The 24,586-nt window shown below is 41.1% G+C and overlaps 1 protein-coding gene across 5 annotated transcripts in view; it reads right to left on the bottom strand.

Moving 5' to 3' along the window:
* The window catches only part of NUP98 (nucleoporin 98 and 96 precursor), a 100,251-nt gene that overhangs the window by 34,393 nt on the left and 41,272 nt on the right, over positions 1-24,586 (bottom strand). For 3 of the 5 annotated variants that reach the window (XM_047753993.1, XM_047753994.1, XM_047753995.1), the window contains exons 11-16: positions 23,868-23,960; positions 17,071-17,211; positions 11,296-11,429; positions 9,206-9,393; positions 5,512-5,628; positions 3,356-3,654 (exon numbers count right to left, since the gene is read on the bottom strand). In XM_047753993.1, the coding sequence (XP_047609949.1) occupies positions 3,356-3,654; positions 5,512-5,628; positions 9,206-9,393; positions 11,296-11,429; positions 17,071-17,211; positions 23,868-23,960 (972 nt within the window). The remainder of the gene's footprint in view (positions 1-3,355; positions 3,655-5,511; positions 5,629-9,205; positions 9,394-11,295; positions 11,430-17,070; positions 17,212-23,867; positions 23,961-24,586) is intronic. The other 2 variants (XM_047753997.1, XM_047753996.1) reach the window with 1 other exon arrangement.

Raw genomic sequence — 24,586 nt, 5'->3', positions numbered from 1 at the left:
TGCGTCCTCATGATGCTAGTCAAGATTTGTTTCCTCTGAGCCATAACGGGAACTCCTTTTTTCTCCCCCTAAGACTTTAAATCATAGAACTTCCTTCTCATGTGATACCCATTAACATACTGTACTATGAAAGGTATTCCATAAATTCTGGGAAAGACTTCTTACTTTTATCTTACACATGGAAGATGCCCAAACCCAGGATTTGGGATTACAGAGTAATTCAGTGGTAGAGACAGAGCTAAAACTCTAAACCCAATACTTTAAATTTTATACCCTACTGTCTTCCATAAAGCTCTTTTATCTTTCAAATTTACACCCTCAATTTGATAGCTAAAATCAAGATGAAAACTCCTACATGAGCAAGTCCCATAAATGGAAACCTAAAGGTCTACAGTAATGTTATTTTAAAAAACATTATCTAGATATATTTCTGAAAAAATATGGCACAAGTATGCTTGTTCCAGTTATAGACAGAAATCAGACTAACTCGCTCTCTGAGAGAAAAGGGTTTAAGGCCAATAGAATATCAAATTCCAGCCTCCAAAAATGCCGCCGACATGCTTCAACTTGCTTCTTTACGGCAAGGTGTAGAGGGTGGATTGTTAAGGTGTCCTTGGGAGCGGAATTTTAAACTGGGCGGTAGCAACAGAGGTCAATGAAAAACCTAGAAGCAATAAAAACTCTAGACTGAGTATTTAAGATTTAGCATATAATGAACTCATGTAGATGTATAAACACAAATATAGATACTTAGGATTCTTAATGTGAAAATATAAAGTTATTTCCCTAGGGCACCAAGTGACCAGAAGATATATAGGAAAACAATAAGATAATTAGATATAGAAAAATCTTATAGACACATCAAGATGAACTGTAAAATAACCTCAAATGTTTACTAACAGAAATGGAGAAACTAAATGTGTCATATTTATGTAATAGAATACTACTCAGCAATAAAAAAAGAATGAACTGTTGGTATATATACACCATGGATAAAATCTCATAAAAATTGGAGCAAAAGGAGTTCCTGTCGTGGCGCAGTGGTTAACGAATCCGACTAGGAACCATGAGGTTGCGGGTTCGATCCCTGCCCTTGCTCAGTGGGTTAACGATCCGGCGTTGCCGTGAGCTGTGGTGTAGGTTGCAGACGCGGCTCAGATCCCACGTTGCTGTGGCTCTGGATTAGGCTGGCGGCTGCAGCTCTGATTAGACCCCTAGCCTGGGAACCTCCATATGCCACGGAAGCGGCCCAAGAAATGGCAAAAAAGACAAAAAAAAGGAGCAAAAAAAAAAAAGTATGTACAGTATGACTCCATTTATATGAGTTTCAAAAATAGAAAAAACTGGATTTCTCTTGTGGCACAGCAGGTTAAAGATCCAGTGTCACTGCAGCTGAGGTCGCTGCTGCGGCCCAGGTTCAATCCCTGGTCCAGGAACTTCCACATGCCTTGAGTGTGGCCAAAACAAAACAAAAAAGAATAGGCAAAACTAAGCTATGTGACAGAAAGCAGGCTGTGGTTAACTTTTGGAGATGAGAAAATTTCCATGGAAAAAGAATGCTCTAGGAGTTCCCACTGTGGCTCAGTGGGTTAAGAACCTGACTAGTATCCACGATGGATGCAGGTCCCATCCCTGGTCTTGCTCAGTGGGCTAAAGGATCTGGTGTTGTCATGAGCTTCGGTGTAGGTTGCAGACACAGCTCAAATCTGGCATTGCTGTGGCTGTAGTGTAGGCCAGGAGCTGCAGCTCCATTTTGACACTGGGCCTGGGAACTTCCACATGCCACAGGTGAGGCCATTTAAAAAAAAAAAAAGAAAAGAAAAATAAATGCTCTACCTCTCCCCCCCTCCCCGCCCTGGACCCACAACACATGGAAAGTCCCAGGCTAGGGGTCAAATCAGGGCTATAGCTGCCAGCCTATGCCAGAGCCACAGCAATGCCAGATCTGAGCTGCATCTGCAACCTACACCATAGCTCACGGCAATGCCAGATTCTTAACCCACTGAGCCGGATCCTTAACCCACTGAGCGAGGCCAGGGATCCAACCTGTACCCTCAAGGTTACTAGTCAGATTCGCTTCCCCTGAGTGATGACGGGAACTCCTCTACCTCTTGATTGAGTATATATATATATATATATGTCAAAATTCACTGAAATGGGAGTTCCCACCGTGGCGCAGTGGTTAACGAATCCGACTGGGAACCATGAGGTTGCGGGTTCGGTCCCTGCCCTTGCTCAGTGGGTTAACGATCCGGCGTTGCCGTGAGCTGTGGTGTAGGTTGCAGACGCGGCTCGGATCCCGAGTTGCTGTGGCTCTGGTGTAGGCCGGTGGCTACAGCTCCGCTTCGACCCCCTAGCCTGGGAACCTCCATAGGCCGTGGGAGTGGCCCAAGAAATAACAACAACAACAAACAAAAGACAAAAAGACAAAAAACAAAACAAAAAAAATTCACTGAAATGAAATTCAGGGACACACCTGCAGCACATGGAGGTTCCCAGGCTAGGGGTTGGACTGGAGCTGTAGCTGCCAGGCCACAGCCACAGCAACGTGAGGTCCGAGTAGTATCTTGGACCTACACTAGAGCTTATGGCAATGCCGGATCCTTAACCCAGGATCGAACCTGCATCCTCATGGATACTAGTCAGATTCCTTTCTCCTAAGCTACGATGAGAACTCCTGAAATGAACACTTGAATTCTGTGCGCTTCACTATATGTAAATTGTACCTCAGTTAAAAAGGGGCAAGAGGGAAAGTAATGACATCTGTCAACACCCAACACAGAAAAAAGGCAAAATTTAAGCATCTGATCGAGATGCTCTAATCTTGTAGTTTATACTAATTATTTCATGGATTAGCTGGGAAGAAACGATCAGTTCAATGTTGGTAACAAACAAGAAAAGCACAGAACAGGCGATAAGAACCACAGCGACCACTAACATCTGAATACCTACACTGGTTCGGCACGGTGGTCTATATATTAATCTATCAAACCCCAAAACCTCATATGATACTTATCACTATTATTTTAATTAAAAAACTAATAGGCAATCTATGTCAGTTTATAAATCGAGTAAAGGTTATGAGGGTAGTCTCTCTGGCTACAAAATTTGGGATATTTTAACTATACCAAGATAACTAATGAAATGAATTTTAACTACTCCAAAGGTACACAAAAATGTGAATTACAAATCAACCAAAGCATGAGTGAAAGGGTTTAAATGTTCACTTTCATAAAATACAATTAAAAAACACTTAAAAGTTCAAACAGCTGAGTTCTATCATGCTGAAAATCTGGGACAAACGAGGTCTCGAATGACTGGTAAGGGATTACCCATGTGCCAACTGGCATCTGACCTGCAGGATGCATGTGGTAAGCATTATTTTCTAGTTCTTCGCGGTCATCCTGCAGTGACTCCTCATGAAAAGAGGTTTCCTCGCTGCTTCCTTCCAGCCCATTTCGCAAGGCAGCACGCATGTTTAACGCAACAATGGTGTCATCCACGCTGTTGCTGCTGTTGTGTTTATTTCCAGCACTCTCTGGGGTTTGAGGAATGGGTTTGGCAATTGGGTTAGTATAAAATCGTGACACCAGAGAATCGTCATCTCCATCCTGCTGATGGTTCTCTTCCACTGGTTTGCTCATAAAATTGAATCTAAAAAGAAGAAAGTAAACAAAATCTCAGCCCCGGGTGCTAAGAGCAAGAGCAACAACGGTAACATTGGTAACCATTACTAAGCCTTTCCTAATGATCTGGCATGGTGTGAGGTAATTATACCTACTAAAACTTCAGTTAATACTTAAGAGAATCCTGTGAAACAGGCTGCTATCATTTTCCTCTATTTCATAGAAAATTCGGACATAGAAAAATAACTTGCCCGAAGTCACAAAGTTTTAAGTGCTAGAGTTGGGGTTTTAACCCAAAGCATCTGGCTGTAGATTTCATGTCCCCAAATTTTCAATTGGGGCTGCCATACTATGTGGGGTCAAGGAATAAGTGGCGAATTTCAAAATAAGACACAAAAAATTTTTATTTTTAATACAATCAGTAAGGTATTAGAAAATACTTCATTAATGAAAAATGATACTAAAACTGTATCCAAAGAGGAAAAAAAAAAAAAAGCAAAGACACATATATAAAGATTTCCCACTGAAGCATCATTTTTTTTTTTTTTTGGTCTTTTTAGGGCTGTATCTTCAACACATGGAGGTTCCCAGGCTAGGGGTCAAATTGGAGCTATAGCCATTGGCCAGTACCACAGCCACATGGGATCCAAGCTCCTTCTGCAATCTACACCACAGCTCAGGACAACACCACGTCCTTAACCCATTGAGCAAGGCCAGGTATTGAACCTGCATCCTCATGCTAGTCAGATTCATTTTCACTGAGCAACAACAAGAACTCCCTGAGGCAGTATTTTGAATACAGGAATACCAAAATAACCTAAATGTCCTCCAAGAGAGAACTGATTGAATTATCTCATGGTCTCAGTAACTGTTACAGCATCATTAAAAAAGAGGAGGCAAGGGAGTTCCCATCATGGTGCAGCAGAAACAAATCTGACCAGGAACCTTGGCGTAGGCCGGCGGCTACAGCTCCGATTAGACCCCTAGCCTGGGAACCTCCATGTGCCACTGGTGCGGCCCTAAAAAGACAAAAAGACAAAAAGACAAAAAAAAAAAAGAAAAGAAAAGAAAGGAAGGAAAAAAAAAAGAGGAGGCGGCGGCAAGATGGAGTTCCTATTGCGGCTCAGTGGGTTAAGGACCCAATATTCTCTCTATGAGGGTATTGGTTCGATCCCTGGCCTTGGTCAGTCGGTTAAAGATCTTTTGTTGGCGTAAGCTGCAGTGTAGATTGCAGATGCAGCTCGGATTCAGTGTTGCTGTGGGTGTGGCATAGGCCCCAGCTACAGCTCTGATTTGACCCCTAGCCCACTTCCATATTCCACAGGTGCGGCTGAAAAAGAAAAGAAAAAACAAAAACAAAAAGAGGAAGCAGATTATTCATATAGATATGGAAAGGTGTTTCTAGTAGTTGGAAACAAGCAGGTTACAGAATATTATTTGATGCATAATCTCTATAAGAATATATTTATAAATAAATTTGTAAACTGTAACTATTAAGGATTATTGTATATATATGCATTTCCTCCTTCATAATTTTTTTTTGGTTTGGTTACAACTATGTATCACTTTAATAAATATTACAACTAAAATATCCCTTATTTTAAGGGGGGGGAAGAGTTGTCATATGCATGCTAACCCTGTCCAAAATAACATACATGGAATACCAAAATAGTTTTGCAGAACTGAATCAGAGAAACAATGAGTTTAGGGTCTAAAGTACTCAAGAAGCAAAAACAACCAAAAATATGACATAATTTCTAGGTGTACACATGATGCAATACTTCGAATTTCATATATTTTCATAGGATGATAAATTCTAATTTCAGAATCTCTTCTAAATGAGAACAAAGCTATCAGAAATAACCCAAAACAGAATTCAGTTTACCTCTCTCCATTTTCTGGGTAATCAGATGGTGAAGCCAGATCTTCTGAATCACGATTAACAGGAGAGAAGAGATTGCTACTGTTAAGGTTTTTCAAAACCAACTTCTTAATGCTCTTCCTATAAACAGAGACCAAAAAGACAAGGAACTCAAGTAAGTCAAAGACATCATCTTAAAACCTGGAGTAGAAAAGGGCACTCTTAATTCCCGCCATATATGTCCGTATATACATACATATATATGTCTAAAATTGATCAAACAAGTTCAATTCACAAACCCGTCCCATAAACATATAACCAGACCACAAGGTCTCAAATATATTACACTCTGCTATTTCTAAGAATACGCTAATAAGCACCTCAAAACCAAGTAGGAAATCATCTTGAAAACACTCTTACTTTTCTGAACTTCCTGAGCATTTTGTCCAGACACTAGTTTACTCATCATACTGTCATATATTTCAACTCTATCTCTACAGTTTTTTTTCTCTCTTTAAATAAATATTTTTTCTCTTTTAGCAGTCAGGATTTTTGACTGCTTCTCCACAGAACTTGGCATGCTGCCTTGAAGGAAAATAGGTATTTGTTGATTAAATGAAGATTTCTTTAAAAAAAAAAGATAAGAAAGAGGGAGTTCTCTGATGGCCTAGCGGGTTGAGGCTCCTGCATTCTCACCGCTGTGGCTCTGGTTGCTGCTGTGCGGCATAGGTTCAATCCCTGGCCCAGGAATTCCCACATACTGCCTGTGTGGCAAAAAAGAAAAAAAAATAATAATAATAATTAAAAAAAAAAACAAGAGAGAGCCTGAAATAAACGTTGCAACTCTCATTAAAAAAAAAAAAAAAGATAAGAAAGAGAAAGGAGTTTCCTGGTAGCTCAGCAGGTTACAGACTCAGCATTGTCAGTGCTGTGGTGCAAGTTTGATACCTGGCCTGGGAAATTCCACATGCCACAGGTGTGGCCAAAAAAAAAAAAGGAAAGAGAAGTAAAAGCCCCTGATACCCAATGATGCAAATGATCCCGAACACCTAAAACATTCAAGTTGGTATACAGCAGATTTACCTGAGAATCCCTATAGTATATTGGCCTTAAGTAGAAAAATCATATAAAAGATCTTAACTGTCACTTAAAAAGTCACTGGACTGGAGCTCCCCTTGTAGCTGAGTGGTTAACTATTTCGACTAAGATCCATGAGGATGTGGGTTTGATCCCTGGCCTTGCTCAGTAGGTTAAGGATCCAGTGTTTCTGTGAGCTGTGGTATAAGTGGCAGATGCGGTTTGAATCCCACATTGCTGTGGCTGTGGTGTAGGCCAGCAGCTGGAGCTCTGATTTGACTCCTACCTAGCCTGAGAACTTCCACATGCCACAGGTGTGGCTTTGGGGGGGAAAAAAAAAGAGAGCGAGCGAGAATGCAAATTACAAGCATTCACACCCACTAAGACGGCTACAAACCAAGCAAACAATAAGTGCTGAAAAAGACATGGAAAAAATGAAAACACTGCACTGCTGAGGAGCATGTAAAATGGCGCAGTTGCTGCGGAAACAGGTGGGCAGTTCTTTAAAGGGTAAAAGTAGAACTGACGTATGACTAAACAACTCTACTCCTAGGTATGTACCCCCAAGAACTGAAAACAGGGACAAGTGTTTCGGGCAAAGATGACGTGCTCAAGACCTGAGCTCAGGGGCATTCTGGTTGGAGGCATGCCGGGAAGGGCAGGCGCCACCAAGGAAGACACAAGGTGCACCCTGTACGGTAGGGATGAAGCCGGAAGAGTGGGGGGTTCCTGCAAGTCCATTAACCTCAGCAAGGAAGAGGGCGATTAACTGTGCCAAGTGCTTCGGATACGGTAAGTAAAGACTTTTAAGAGCAACACCACAGCATTAACAGAAAACGAGTGTCTTGCCACTCCAGCAACCGGTTCCATCTGCTTCTCATAACCTTAAACCCTGAAAGTTGGTGATCTGGTGACTGGACTGAAAAGGGTGAATCCAAGCCCTTTTAATCTCCTGTCCACCAGACAATCTGCTAAATGCGGAGACATGAACATGAAGAATACACAGATCCTGGCCTTCAAAATAATCCAAAGATGTTCTAGGAAATGTATAAACTTGGACTCTCCACCTTTTCTGAAGCAGCTTACCATACTTTGAAGGGGGAAAAAAAAAGGAGTGAACATTTTTTTTAAACTATAAAATTCACAAAGAACAGCAAATGATGAATTCCCACTTTTCCCTCAAAGCTTTAAAAAAACAAAACTTTCCTTTCTGATTAGGAAAATACTTGGTGTTTAAAAAAAAACACAAAAAGCCTGTGTGCGTGTGTGCATGCATGCAGTTATACAGCTAGAAAAAAAACTTAGAGATGAAATTACATCGTGCCATATGTTAACTACTGTTAACATTTTGGTTTGTATGTTTCTTCAGTTCTCTTTCCCCTTATCTCTCTTTTTTTTTTTTGCTTTTTAGGGCCACACCCTCGGCCTATGGAGGTTCCCAGGCTAGGGGTCTCATCAGAGCTACAGCTGCTGGCCTACACCACAGCCACAGCAACGCCCGATCCTTAACCCACTGAGCAAGGCCAGGTATCGAACCCGCAACCTCAAGGTTCCTAGTCGGATTCATTTCTGCTACGCTACAATGAGAACCCTTCCCCCTTATATCTCAACACTCTAAAACATACTTTTGCTCCAATGCATACTTTACCCGTAATTTTAAATGTTTAACAAAAAATCTTGGAGTTCCCGTCGCGGCGCAGTGGTTAACGAATCCGACTAGGAACCATGAGGTGGCGGGTTCGGTCCCTGCCCCTGCTCAGTGGGTTAACGATCCGGCGTTGCCGTGAGCTGTGGTGTAGGTTGCAGACGCGGCTCGGATCCCGCATTGCTGTGGCTCTGGCGTAGGCTGGCAGCTACAGCTCCAATTCGACCCCTAGCCTGGGAAACTCCATAGGCCGCGGGAGCGGCCCAAAGAAATAGCAAAAAGACAAAAAAACAAAAAAACCTGCATACTTTCAATTTTCCATGTAATCATTTTCATTAATATCTGTTATAATAATTAAAACAAGTATGTGTGTGTATATATATATTCTTAATTGGTTTGGCAAATTTGAGTTGTAAGAAAATAGTGTCTTCTGCTTAAAATAAAATTACGTAAGCACTAACATCTCAAAAACAAAACCGAGTAAGTAGCATGCATACACCAAACTAAAAGTGTATTAACCAAACATTTTTACATTAACCATGTTTATCACTGGGACTGATCAAGTCACTTTTTCTTTTTCTTTTCTTTTTTTTGGCTATTTTTTAGGGCAGTGCCACGGCATATAGGGGTTTCCAGGCTAGGGGCCAAACCAGAGCTGTAGCCGCTGGCCTACGTCACAGCAATGTGGGGTCCAAGCCAAGTCTGTGACCTACACCACAGCTCATGGCAATGCCGGATCCTTAACCCATTGAGTGAGGCCAGGGATTGAACCCACATCCTCATGGATCCTAGTCGGGTTCGTTAACCACTGAGCCATGAAGGGAACTCATTTTTTTTTTTCTTTTTGCCATTTCTTAGGCTGCTCCTGCGGCATATTTTTCTTCATGATAGACTATATTTCTCAACTTAAAAACAAACGATAACATTTTCCACAGAGTTAACAGCTTTATACTTAGGTTACATTAGTATTTCACACTTAATTTAACAAAAACTCACTTGGGCATGAATGCTCCATTGGCTAAGGATGGTTCGTCGTCATCCAGCCCATCAAAGAGTTGTGACTTGGCTGTGCCTGTTGTCTGCAAAGCCTTTGGTCGGACTCTGGTGGCAGGGCGGGGAGTCAGTTTATAGTGAGTAGGAGTTGTGAGAGCCTTCTGGGCTGCTGGATTTGTTGGTTTCAATCTCTGAAAAATGACAACAACAACAGCAACAAATCAAGGAAAGTTCTAGTCTTACTCAAATGTATGGTTTTGGCCTTAAAAATCAAAAGATCAGAGTTCACACCTCATCTCGCCATTCATCCACGAGACACCTACTGGAGTCTCATTTATTCTCCAACTGCAAGTTTAAAGCTCAGTCTCCCTCACTTCTTTCTTTCCTTCCTCCTCCCACCTCCCTCCCTCTGAAAACTACTTCTTTGTTCTCATACCTATGACCATTTGTTTTGTTAGATTTCACATATAAGTGAAAAATAAGTGAGTCACGGGCATGAGATGCACAGTGTGGGGAAGAGAGTTAACACCTGTGTAAAATCTTAGTGTGGCGACGGATAGGAACGAACTTACTATCACGGTGACCGGTTTTGACACATAGAAATATTGAAACACTATGCTGTGTAACAAGTAGGTCAGTTATACTTCAAAAACGTAACACTCAGAAAAAAAGAGATCAGAGCTGTGGTTGCCCAAGGCAGGCGGCGGAGGATGGGAATTGAGAGGGAGACCTTCAAAAGGCAGAGACTTGCAGGTGGGAGGTAACTGCGCACTAGGGATGGAACGCGCGCCGCGGTAAACGCGATCCCCACTCCGGATGCGGCACGTGAACGCATCAGGGAGAACAAATGCTGAGTTCCCACCACAAGGAAACACTTTTTTCTCTTTAACCTTCTATCCATATGAGAGGATAGACAGTCACTAAACTTACTGTGATAATGACTTCATGATGTGTGAAAGTCAAATCATTACGCTACGAACCTTAAACTCACACAGTGCCAGTACGTCAATTACCCATCACTAAAACTGATACAGAACCAGCTGAGGGATAAATGAGATGACATAAATAACTGAATAGGAATTTCTGCACACTGAGCAACTTAAATTCTCAACACATATATCACTACTCCCATTTTACAAAAGAAACACATTGAGAGAGACAAAGAGAGATGCCCAGCATCTCATAGATTCGAAGTGGTAAAACGAGGGTTAAACAGACAAAAGACTGCTTTAACCCCACGCCACAGCACAGCGAGCGGAAGATCCTCTCTAGAGCATAAGAGATTAAGACAAAGCTATACAGGAATTGAGAGAGGAGTTCCTGCTGTGGCACGGAGGTTAAGGATTCAGTGTTGTCTCTGCAGCAGCTTGGGTTGTTGCTGAGGCACAGGTTTGAACCCTGGCCTGGGAACCTCCATGTGCCACAAGTGCAGCCAAAACAACAACAACAACAAACCCAGAAAAAGAAATCGTAAGAAAAAAATTTTGATTCGTCACTCAAGTCACGTTGTTAGGAAAATCAGCCTCTGTGCACCTTAGTTTGCTTAATTGTAAAATGGGTATAAAACTGGAGTTCCTCGTTGCTATGGCTCTGGCGTAGGCTGGGGGCTACAGCTCCGATTCGACCCCTAGCCTGGGAACCTCCATATGCCACGGGAACGGCCCAAAGAAATAGCAAAAAAAAAAAAAAAAAAAAAAGACTAAAATAAAATAAAATAAAACAAAACTGGAGTTCCTGCCACGGCATAGAATCTGACTGCAGTGGCATAGGTCACCGGTGATGTGGGTTCAATCCCTGACCTGGTGCAGTGGGTTAAAGGATCTGGCACAGGTCGAAGCTGTGGCTCAGATTCAATCCCTGACCCAGGAACTTCCACATGCTGTGGGTGTTGCCATAAAAAACAAACAAACATAAAAGGAGGATAATATTTGCCTTATTTCGGGGCTGTTGGAAAGTCTCAACCTTCACTTCCTATCCAGTGCTCGTTAAACTGTCATGCTACCTTCCAGATACAAAAAGAATTCATCCCCTGGTCTAGTGAAGAGCATCACATATTCCCGAGAACAGAGTTTACAGGAACACCCCCAATTTACCTCTTCCTTCTTCTTAGGGTCTGACATAGGGTTCCGGAAGAGAGGAGAGTCTCCAAAAGGTGAGTATGTCAGACTATTGATGTGCTGCTGGAGGACTGCCTGCTGTGCAGCAGAAGCATTTGGATCTGCTAAAGCTTTTAAAAAAAGAAAAGGCAAGATGTCAGTCCAAGGATCCAGTGCCTTAAATCAAGAGAACTCAAGACTCTCTCTGGAGCTGGAGTCTTCAAAGTGTTCAGAGTCACTCAGTGGCATTATTACTGGTAGCGAGCAGAGAAGCAAACTATGAAGAAATTCAACAAACAAACAAACTAAGATGTCAAAGACATAAGGAGGCATTTCCTAAGAGACAAGACACAAAAAACTCCAGTTAGGTGTTCACCACGACTAATGAGAAATCCTGAAGAAATCAAAACAATCTTGAAGAAATATTTTCTATTTATTTACTTCATTATCTACCAATGGCACAGTTGTATAAAAAGCAGCACAGAAGGTTAAAGATCTGGCATTGGCACTGCAGCGGCTTGATCCTCTGCTGTGGCATGACTTAGATCCCTGCCCCAGGAACTTCCCTATGTCACAGGTGTGACCCCAAGAAAAGCAAAAGCGTCGGATTGCTAGAAATACTGCAAATTGGTTTCATCTGTCTAGAAGAAACACTATGATAGTACATAGAGCAAGTACTGTTCTTCTATTTTTTAATCTAATAATTTCAGTCATGAAAACTTAACACAAGGATTTAATTAAAGTAGAAAGAAAATAAAGAAATGCTTGTAAGTGTTCACTGAACATATCTGTAATAGTTGACACTGGGAAACAACTTACATCCAACAAGTTAACAATTATAAAAATCATGATTCGGAGTTCCCGTCGTGGCGCAGTGGTTAACGAATCCAACTAGGAACCATGAGGTTGCGGGTTCGGTCCCTGCCCTTGCTCAGTGGGTTAAGGATCCGGCGTTGCCGTGAGCTGTGGTGTAGTTTGCAGATGTGGCTCGGATCCCGTGTTGCTGTGGCTCTGGCGTAGGCCGGAGGCTACAGCTCCGATTCGACCCCTAGCCTGGGAACCTCCATATGCGGAGGGAGCGGCCCCAGAAACAGCAAAAAAACAAAAATAAATAAATAAATAAATAAAATAAAAATTAAAAGTGACCAGGAGTTACTGGTATGGCTTAGTGAGAACGAAACTGACTAGTATCCCTGAGGATGTGGGTTCGATCCCTGGCCCTGCTCAGTGGGTTAGGAACCTGGTGTTGTTATGAGCTGTGGTGCCTGCAGTGTAGGTCGAAGATGTGGCTCAGATCCTATGCTGCTGTGGCTGTGGCTGCAGCTGCAGCTTCAATGTGACCCCTAGCCTGAGAACTTCCACAGCTCACAGCAACACCAGATCCTCAACCCAATGATGTAAGACCAGGGATCGAACCCCTATCCTCGTGGATCCTAAATAAAAAATAAAATAAGAAAGAAACACTGACCAGCACCAGCTGACCCTATCATTAACAAGTACAGGTCATCCCACCTTGGCTTGAGAAAACAAAAACCTTCTTCAACAAATTCAAACCTAATTAGGAAAGTGTGTGAGGATGTTTTTATGTTTTTATTTTTTTTCATGTTTAAATATGAAATCTTCTCTGTTAACTGTGTTATTTCAAAATACAGAAGAGAGATGCTAAGTTCGAAAAATAAGAGAAAAAGCAAGCATAAACACTAGTTAAGCTACCATTGTGTTATATTTCAGTTCTAGTAGTAGTAATTTGAAAACATACTAAAAAAACACATCTGAAGAAATAGAAAAAAAAAATAAAAAATCAAGTCTTCTGAGAATGGAAGAAACTGAAGATATTTATCTGAAAGAAAGGCATTAGGGTTAACACAAAGAAACCATAGGAGACTGACTTTGCTTGGCTCTAGGAGGTAGAAGTAGAACCACTGGGTGGAAATTCTATAAAGGCAGGTTTTGGTTTCTCAACAACCTGAACAAAACAATGGACTGGACTGACCTGTAAAGAAGCCACCATAACTGAGGGTTTTAAGACAAGTAAGGGACTCCCACAAGCTCTAAAGCATCTTCTAACTAAGATCCTGTGATGCAAAGACGTGCTTTCTCAAAGTCAGCACTGGCTACAGTGTATGCAACTGTAATGTCAAATTCTTGTGTCCAGAACTTCTAATTGGCTTTTGGAAAAGTTGCATTATTAAAATTCATTCAAAAAGCTATCTAGGAGTTCCCATTGTGGCTCAGGGGTAATGAACCCAACTAGGATCCATGAGGATATGGGTTCGATCCCTGGTCTTGCATCAGTGGGTTGAGGATCTGGTGTTGCTGTGAGCTGTGGTGTAAGCCAGCAGCTGCAGCTCCAATTCGACCCCTAGCCTGGGAACTTCTGTATGCCGCAGGTACAGCCCTTTAAAATAACTAAGTAAATAAATAAAATCTATATAAGTGAAAAACAGCCGGTTACAGTATTTATGCTACCTCCTACTGAAATGAAAACTAAGGAAAAGAAAAAATGAAAATATTTTTTATGATAAAACTGATTCTAATTTTCACACAAAAATTAATTAGAATCTAATTCACCTTTGCTATCTCCAAAGAGCTAATTAAAATCTATGGTCATAAACAAATTAAAATATACAGATATACCCTACAATGACAAAGAACAGAAAGGTATTAAAAGACCAGATAGGAGAAAGAAGTGGACAGTGATAAAGTAGGAGAGAGCAAGCAATACCTTAGAGTTCACTCTCAGGGGCTTCGAGCCAAAGCTAAAGGTGGGGGACTAGCTGCCTGAAGCTCAGAAAGGTCAGGGATTCAGGAACTCAAAGTGAAGAAAGACAAGAAGAACCTGTGAAAAGTACACATACAAAACAACCACTAACCTTGTAATCCTCCTAATCCACCATGTTCAACATATAAGCCAAAAGGGCAGAGTGTGCCTCTGATGGAATCAAGGTAACATATGGGAAGAACAAGGGCCCCTATTCTGAGTCCCTGCATCGTCCCAGAGCTAAGAACGTGGCATTCCAACATTCCGAGGGTCGCTGGCTACGAGCTGGTTCTTGGACTACTTATCAAGTGAAACCTACTGATGAAAAAGCTCTACCTAGATACACAAGTTGCCAGTGATGATTTTAACGATTTTATTCTCAAAATATGAATGGAAAGTATCACTGAAGACTAGGAGTAAAACAAAAATAATTCTAAAGAGTTAAAGTGCAGAAGTTCCTGTCATGGCTCAGTGGTAACGAGACCAACTAGGATCCATGAGGATGCGGGTTCGATCCCTGGCCTTGCTCAGTGGGTTAAGGATCCGACATTGCTGTAAGCTGTGGTGTAGGTCGCAGATGCGGCTCAGATCTGATGTTGTGATGTTGCTTTGGCTGTGGCGCAGGTCGGTGACTACAGCAACAATTCCACCCCAAGCCTGGGAATTTCCGTATGCTGCAGGTGCGGCCATTAAAAAAAAAAAAAGTGGGAACAAGAAGAATCCCGTCCCCCACCAATTTTTTTTTTTTTTTAAATGTCCATTAACAAATTCACTTTCAAGAAAAAACTGCATCTAAGAACTGGATGCCTGGAAAAAAAAAAAAAAACTTTCAGAGAATGAGAAAGAATTCTTTTAAGGTAAAAATTCCAAAAAGATGGGTTAGAAGCCAATGAAAAGATCTAGACACAATACTGTAAATGAACTCTACTTTAATAAAGAATTTTTAAATAACATAAATATGCTAAACGGTCAAAAAAAAGTCCCCTAGAAAGTAAAAACAGACGAAAAATCAAATGTTGAGACAGAAAAGGTCTAAGCAAATCACTAAAATTTCAGAACAAAGGGACAAGCCAAAATGTTTGTTTGGGTGGGGGATAGTCTCAAGAATGAGAAAGGCATCAGAATTCTCATCAAAAACGGCTCATGCAAGAAGCGATATGGTCAAAAGTCTAAGCGTGAATGATTTCCACACAGAATTCCGCTGCACTGAAGCGTGCGGAATGAACGGAGATGTTCTCAGAACAGCAAGGAGTCCGTGTTTACCTTCCATGGACACTTCACCTGGGCAACCAATGAAGAACATTTAGGAACCAGATCAAGAGGAAAACATCACCACTCCCACTGAGCAGACTTGAAGAGAATACCCCAGAGGAACGCTGAAGCCCTAGGAATAATCAGTCCATACTGCTGCAGGCCAGAGACATCAAAGAATGAGCTACCCAGGATAAAAGACTTCTGGTACCACGCGTAAGAATGTGGGCTAGTTTGGGAAGGTGCTGGTAATGCAGGGGAAACAAATAGTGAGAAGTTACAGGAAAAAGAAAAAGCTGCCTGACAAAGGTGGACTCTGATAAGTAGCAACGTTTTCACAGTTACAATAAAACACTCATTTACATTTGCAGATTTACATTATTCTTCACCCAAACAAGAGAAGACAGTAATAATGAGCTGAGAGCCCCTTATCAACGTTATCCGTACAAAAACATAAAGAGGGCAAAGAAATCAGAGAGAGAGAAGGGTAAGAAAGGACACTTACCGGACAAAGAGGACTCACGAAATACTAGCTCATAGGAGTTCCCGTCGTGGCTCAGTGGTTAACGAATCCGACTACGAACCATGAGGCTGCGGGTTCAGTCCCTGGCCTTGCTCAGTGGGTTAAGGATCCGGTGTTGCCATGAGCAGTGGTGGAGGTTGCAGACTCGACTTGGATCCCGCGTTGCTGTGGCTCTGGAATAGGCTGGTGGAGACAGCTCTGATTCGACCCCTAGCCTGGGACCCTCCATATCCCACGAGTGCAGCCCAAGACATGGCAAAAAGACAAAAAAAAAGAAAAAAAAAATACTAGCTCCTAGTGGAGAGAGTAAGAAAAAGGATGTAAAGACATGGTTTAAATCTGAAAAGGTTTCTGGAAACGTGGAAGAGCGTGACAGCACCGGAGACGAATTTAATGCTACACAGACCAACTCTTTCCTTCCTCCCTCCCTGCCATCTGTCCATCTCAGTCACTTTATTTCTGCCAGGCGATGGTGACTGTTATTTTTGATAAAATATAATTTTCTTTAAAACTATTTTTTTTTTGTCTTTTTGCCATGTCTTGGGCCGCTCCCGCGGCTTATGGAGGTTCCCAGGCTAGGGGTCTAATCGGAGCTGTAGCTGCTGGCCTGCACTAGAGCCACAACAACGCAGGATCTGAGCCGCGTCTACGACCTACACCACAGCTCACGGCAACACCGGATCCTTAACCCACTGAGCAAGGGCAGGGATCGAACCCGCAACCGCATGGTTCTTAGTAGGATTCGTTAACCACTGCGCCACGACGGGAACTCCTAAAACTATTTTAAAAAGTTAATTTTAAGTTAGAAATAATACTAAAGGTGACAGGTAGATATCACAAAAAATGAATGACGTATGAAGAGCACTTTAATAGAGTAAACTAAACTTAGGGAATTTAGTAAACATAAGCTATGCTGGGAGAAGTGAATAAAGAAAAGAGGTGATAACTAAATTCTTATCTACCAATAACAAGTTAAATATACATAGACTAAAGCAAAACACAGCAATATGAGCACATAGAGACATGAACTTACTTATATACCAGATGAATTAAAAGCTGGTTTCTTTGGGGGAGCAGGCCCAGGATCTATGAGAAGCCCTTCTGCACTACGTGACTGCTCAATGACCTGAGTGTGTGCACTGCTGTGGTAGGGACAGGACAGGATGGGGTGGAGAGGGAAATCAAGTATGAGCAAGAAAAAAACGGAGTAAAGCTTTCTAAAGTGACTGACACTTACCTACTGGAGCCTGGGGGGCTCCAAAGCCCAAAGTGGCTGTCGTAGTATTAAATCCAGGGGCCCCAAAGGCTCCTGTACCAAGAGGCCCTCCGAGCTTAGGCTGGTTGTTCCCAAACAAAGATGCCTGTCCAGCACCAAGAGCTATGGAGACAAGAGGAAAGAAAAAGTGCCACAGAAGAGCCTTTGAATGTTATGCCAGAGGTCAGTTACTTACAAATACAGTACATGTGGAAACTTCATAAAAACCATTCATTTCAACACAGAAGCTGATACTGTAAATGCTAACTATAGGCACGGCACCATGCTGAGCACATTGCTGTATCTGCATTATATAAGCAAAATACGCAACCTCTGTGCTTCATTTTCCTCCATTCTAACACAAGGTAATAATACATAGCTTAGATATGACTCCTAAGATTAAAATGAATAGACAGACATTAATTACTTAGAAGCGGTCTGGTAGGTACTAACACTCATTAAGTATTAGCTAGTATCATCTCATTTAATCTTCACAAGGCTGAAGCCGGAACCATGCTCATTTCATAGAAAATGGAGGGTTGAGTAATTCGCTCAACGTCACACATGTATTAAGTGGTGAAACTGCACTTCAAACCTCAATGCATCCCCACAACACAACCAGGGCTCTTAACTGCTACCCTATAGTAACACATTTCAAAAGAATTTTTAAATTGGCAATTCTCCTTAAATTTCAATATGTGCAAATCAAAATACTCAAGTGAACCAATTACCATGTCATCTTTTTGACTAACATATAGGCCATATAAAGTCAAATCCAATGCGTCTTCTTTGAAGAGCAAAAAGTAATACTTTCAAGTATACCATTCTTTGACAACTATTTCAAACAAATACCTAATTTTTTGCTTTAACAAAGCCAAATGCCTTGTGATGATGTTACTAAACAGATTCAAGCTTCAGCGTGAATCAATGGATGGAATAAGAAATTATTTTCACCAGGGGGAAACCTGTTACAGGAAATGGTTAGGTTTTAAAGCCTAATGAATCTTGTTTTGGACCATGTTGTTGGCAGTGACTTTTAAAGTGTAGAATGATAGGAATTTAGTTTAGAATAGGTTAAATAAGCTATCGGCACAAATTAAAAACACTTTTCCGGATTTCCTGTCATAGTTCAGTGGTTAATGAACCCGACTATTATCCATGAGGACGTGGGTTTGATCCCTGGCCTCTCTCAGTGGGTTAAGGATCCAGCATTGCTGTGACCTGTGGTGGACGGTGCAGATGTGGCATGGGTCCCGCACTGCTGTGGCTGTGGTGGAGGCCAGTGGCTACAGCTCAAATTGGAACTCCAGCCTGGGAACCTCCACATGCTGCGGGCGCAGCCCTAAAAAGACAAAAGACAAAACAAACAAACAAAATTTTTCCATCCCTGCTCCTCAAAAATTTACTGGCAGTTTAGAAGATCTGAAGTTCCTTTTAATGTATCAATGCTTCTTGACAGACACATGGTTTACCAGGAAAATCACTTCAAACATAATACTTCCAGGTCAAAAATATCAAATGGGAACTGCTTTGAGATCACAACCAAAAAAAAAAAAAAAAGTATAGAAAGTTTATACTCAGAGAATACACACAATATAAATCAGTGAGGGTATCTGGCTTTATAGCACAGGGAACCATATCTAATCACTTGTGGAACACGATGGAGGATAATATGAAAAAAAGAATATATAAGTGTATAACTGGGTCACTCTGCTATACAGCAGAAATTGACAGAACACTGTAAATCAACTATAATAAAAAATTTTTTAAATGAATAAAACACCTCCTTACCCCCAAACAAAAGCTTAGGTGAAACCCAAATATATAAGGACAAAAAATTCTGTTCTGGATGAATGCCTATTTGCATTAGCCCTGAAGGAAGAACCATGAAACAGTCTAAAAGTCACTACATTTCAATAACCTACAAAAGAATAAAAACATGTATTTTTTCCAGTTTTGCCTTATATTATGCACAAATTGTTTTTTTTTGTGTGGTTTTTTTTTTTTGGTCTTTTTGCCATTTCTTGGGCCGCTCCCGCGGCATATGGAGGTTCCCAGGCTAGGGGTTGAATCGGAGCTGTAGCCACCGGCCTATGCCAGAGCCACAGCAATGCGGGATCCGAGCCGTGTCCGCAACCTACACCACAGCTCACGGCAACGCCGGATCGTTAACCCACTGAGCAAGGGCAGGGACCGAACCCGCAACCTCATGGTTCCTAGTCGGATTCGTTAACCACTGCGCCACGATGGGAACTCCACAAATTGCTTTTTATGTTTCATCAAAGGACTTATAATACATAATTTAAGGGATGTTCTGATTATGACAATGTCAATTCATAAAATGTGCTACACTTATGATTAGCTGTACGAGTCATAAGGCAAATAAATATATTAGGAGCACCATGTTAATAGCAGTCCTAAAAACTCCAAGGATGCTCAAGGAGTAAGTAGAAATGGCTATATTCCTTTGAAATCACCTAATAAATATTAGTATTTAATTTTATCTATGGTATTTATTAGCTTTGGATAGATTATTCTGTGGATCGCTTGGGGTAACAAACTTTACTAGATGTACCCTTAAACTTATTATTACTTCGTGGAAACCAAAGAAGTAGTTTTTTTTGTTTTTTGTCTTTTTGCCATTTCTAGGGCCGCTCCTGAGGCATGTGGAGGTTCCCAGGCTAGGGGTCTAATCGGAGCTGTAGCCACCAGCCTACACCAGAGCCACAGCAACGCGGGATCCAAGCCGCGTCTGCAACCCACACCACAGCTCACGGCAACGCCGGATCGTCAACCCACTGAGCGAGGCCAGGGGTTGAACCCGCCACTTTATGGTTCCTAGTCGGATTCGTTTCCACTGTGCCACGAGAAATCCTAAAACTTAATAATTACTAAGTAACTCTCAAGAAAAGGACATACTGTTGATAGTACTAGTGATAGTATCACTGAGAAACAAGAAACTGATGCACCCATGATTTAATGAGTGTTCCTTAATCTGAGCATATTGAGAGAAAAAAGTATCATTTGCCAAAGAATAGAAAACATTTTATAGTTTGAGTGGTCACTTAAATCTAAGAGTATAATAATTTTATGCGTTTGTACATTTAAGATTCTACAGTCTACTACTCCTGAAGGCCTGTGTTACATGAAAACGTACTTCTACTGAGGTTTGAGTTTGAGTCTCTACCATTCAAAACAAAAAGCTAGACAGGAAAACCCGCTCAGCTAACGCCCTTCCAAAACAAAGTTCAAAGCGACCATGTTATTCTACTTGTGATACCATGACATGTAGAATTCATTAATGCAAGTATTTATACATAATAGTCTCCAGACACATTCCCCTCAAAGCTAAGTCTGCCTAGCAGACGTGATCATCAAAGGGTGTTAACAGTGTGTACTAAGTGACTCATGATTTTCACTTCCCTAGGGAATCTCTTACTACTAAGGTTAGCGGTGCAAAGTTCTTTATTAATTGTATTTGGCTTTTAGTTTATATCGACAGGGCACGAATTAGGAATATACAACATCAACAAAAATGAGATTCATTGTCTGATAGGTACAATTGTTCAAGGAAACCAAAAATATTCAAATAAATAAAAAAAGACTGAGATATTACATTATTGTGGAACAGAAGACAAAAGCATCAGGAAAAAAGTTACAGACCATGTTATGATATTAGACTAATAGGAGAAAGCACTGCTAATCGTAACCTGCAAGACCCAAAAGCAAAAAGGGAAAGGATGATAACTCTGACCACATGAAAATAAAACTTGTATATGAAGATACCATAAACAAAATTAAATGATGAGGACTGGGTGGAAATATCTGTAACAGACATCAGAGTAGTATCTAACCTGGGCTTAGGTTTATGGTTCATAAGCTGTCTATACTCAAAACTACCTTGAAAAAGTCCACACCAAAGCTAACTTTTCTTCTGGGATTAGAAGAAAATACTTACGTCAGATGCTATATTCTGCTTAAACTTAGGGATCACACTTTACAAAAATGAGACCTTTTTAGATTTTATTTTTTGAAAAATATATGTGGTAGATTTTGAATAAGCTAAAAAGCTCAAAGTCTGCCATGCAACCAAAAAGAATACCCTCAATATATAAAGGATTCTCAAAAATAAACAATGACCAAATACTATGAATAGAAAATTTAAAGATTCACATGGCTGATAAATATATACAAGGCTATCCTTCACCAATAATCAGGGAAGAGCAAATTAAAAAACATACCAACATCTACCATCATGCACACGAAGATGAAGAAGCCCAAAATATAAAACATATGAAAAAAATGAGCATTTTTATAAAATATAAATGCAGCAGTTCCCTGGTGGCACAATGGGTTAAGGATTTGGCTGTCACTGCTGTGGTTCAGGTTTGATCCCTGGCCCAGGAACTTCAACATGCTGTGGGCACAGCAAAAAAGAAAAAAAAAAAAAAAAGCAAACTGGCATTCATTTTGGAAGGCAAATTAAAGTTTAGCAAGACTGACCCAAACTCAAAAATTGTGTATCTTCTGAAATCATTCCCAATTCAATCCTACAGTGGCCTACCACACACAAACTCATGTAACTCTTCACTACTGCATTGCTAGTAATATCGAGTAACTCAAACGTCCATCAAAAGCTAAAACAATTATGGTGTATGTGGGTACTCATTTGTTATGTGTGTGTTTATATACACAATGGAATAGTACACAGGGATTTGTCTTTTTAGGTAGGGCCATATCCTCAGCAAACGGAGGTTCCCAAGCTAGAAACTGAATTGGAGCCATAACCGCCAGCCTACGCCACAGCCACAGCAACTCAGAATCTGAGCCGCGTCTGTGACCTACACCACAGCTCATGGCAAAGCCGGATCCTTATCCCACTGAGCGAGGCCAGGGATGGAACCCGAATCCTCATGGATACTATCAGACTCATTTCCACTGAGCCATGAGGGGAACTCCTAAACAGTTATTCCTAAAGAAATGAGTTAGAATTACACACACTGATGTAAGGAAAAAAATGTGCCAAAATGTCACGGAAAATGAAAAAATGAAAAGAATACTAAGGCAGGCAGCTACTTTCAGTTTGAAACTTTTTTATTTGGCTACATCTGCAGCCTGTGGAAGTTTCCGGGCCAGGAATCAAAGCTGAGCCTCAGCTGAGACCTGCACCACAGCTGCAGCAATGCCGGATCCTTAACCCACTGCACCACAAGGGAACTTCCTGAAATATCTGACTATATAGTACATACTATGAAACAGACTGAGAACTATAACATACATATATATAAATAAAAGTTAAGTAAATTGATACTTAACCTCACAATGAACAATGATTTTTAAAATTCTAGTGTTAGGTTGCAGGTTCAATCCCTGGCCTTGCTTAGTGGGTTAAAGATCTGGCATTGCCATGAGCTGGGTAGGTTGCAGACACGGCTCGGATTTGGTGTTGCTGTGGCTCTGGTGTATGGGGGGCAAGCTCCAATTAGACCCCTAGCCTGGGAACCTCCATATGGTGTGGGTAAACGGCCATAAAAGGACAAAAGACAAAAGACAAAAAAAAAAAATCCAACTGATATATATCTCAGTCTTTGGTTTAAAAAACATTCACGAATAATACGGCTTCCTTTTAAGACTACCACAAAAATTCTATATAAAAAACACACGTGTACATTTGTATTGTGTGTGTATACGTGTATGTGTGTGTGTATATATATGTGCATATACACACACACAAACATATAAATATACACACACAAGGAGTTCCCTAGTGGCCCAACAGTTAAGGACCTAACATTGTCAAGGCTGTGGTGTGGGTTTGATACCTGGCCAGAAACTTCCACATGCCATGAGCACAGCCAAAAAAAAAAAAAAAAAGTACATAAGGCAGCCTGACAAGACACATGCCAAACTTTCCATAACTGTTAGTTCACTGCTGAAAAAATGTGAACTTTTCACGATACTTCGGCAAGGCCGAATTTTTTAAAAAGTACTTATATCTTTTATCTTAAACATTAAACAAAAGAAATAGCTCACAGAGTACAAAATTAGGTTCTACTAAAAGGAGATGAGAGATAACTGAAGAGTAGAAGCAGAGACATGGAAATAAATGGTTTCCAACCAAATGACTGCACCATGGTCAGGTGAATGGTAGGCTTAAACCGCCTTATCAAACTGTAAAGCACTCACTCCTTTTATGACTGCCACCCCCGCTAGTTGTTTAAAACAGCTAGGCAGACAGAAGGGACAATGTCTTTAAAGGCCTTTTAAAACAATTATCAACAGCAGAAACAGAGACAAAGGCTTGAGATTTTAGCCCCATAAAAAGGTGAAAAGAACTGAAAAGCTTGCACAGTCCTTGAAAAACACCAGCATATTTGCTAACTACTTCAGCATGTGCTCTTACTGCTGCATTATTATTAGGATAATAAGGCCTACTTAATAAACAGTTCAGGGTCTCAAATCCCTGTCACAAAGACAACACAGGGGAACCTCAAGTTAATAATGTCATCATACCGACAAGTCTCGCCTTAAGTACTCAAAATTAAAAATCCCAGGTAGACCAGGACTATCAGAGGACAAACGTTTTGTAGAAAGGGAACAAATATAGATTCTAAGATAAATGTACCAGTGTTTAAAACATAGTAAAGCATATGGAAATGTTTTATAAAATCTGTGAAAATGAAAATCAGGGCCTCTTATTTCCATGTATATGGTTGAAGAGCAATCAGAAAGCCAAGATGCATTACTTCCTAAATCTTGTGGTACATACAGTTCCTTACCTGTTCCAAATCCTGCACCAAGCCCAGGTCCCAGAGTTCCAGGTCCTGGTTTACTTCCAAAAATACTATTCCCACTGGTATTTGTGCCAAAACCTAGAAGGACAAAAGTATGAGTGAACCATGCTTTTAACACAACTCTCAATTTCCTGTACAAGGGAATTTAAAACAAAGCAGTCTGACCCTAAGCTTCACATCTCTTCAGTTACTGATAATCAGAAATCCTAAATGGTAGGCCAATTTAACTTTTTTTTTTTGGCCACACCTGTGGCATGCAGAAGTTCTAGGGCTAGGGACTGAACTCATACCACAGCAGTGACCCAAGTCACAGAAGTGACAATACTATGCTGGATCTTTCACCAGCTGAGCCACGAGGAAACGCCTTAACTTTTTTTTTTTTTTTTTGGTCTTTTGTCTATTTAGGGCTGTACCCATAGCGTATGGGGTTCCCAGGCTAGGAGTCGAATCAGAGCTGTAGCCACTGGCCTACACCACAGCCATAGCAACACAGGATCTGAGCAGCATCTGTGACCTACACCACAGCTCACGGCAACGCCGGATCCTTAACCCACTGAGTGAGGCTAGGGATCGAACCTGCAACCTCATGGCTACTTGTCAGATTCGTTAACCACTGCGCCACGACGGGAAAGGAAACTCCTGCCTTAACTTTTTTTAAGTTTAATTCTGATTACTGAAAACAGACCCCACGGTGTTTACTTAAT

Source organism: Phacochoerus africanus, chromosome 11 (assembly GCF_016906955.1).
Source record: "Phacochoerus africanus isolate WHEZ1 chromosome 11, ROS_Pafr_v1, whole genome shotgun sequence".
Taxonomy (NCBI): domain Eukaryota; kingdom Metazoa; phylum Chordata; class Mammalia; order Artiodactyla; family Suidae; genus Phacochoerus; species Phacochoerus africanus.
Note: the sequence above shows the minus strand (reverse complement) of the source record. Positions and strands in the feature narration are given on the sequence as shown.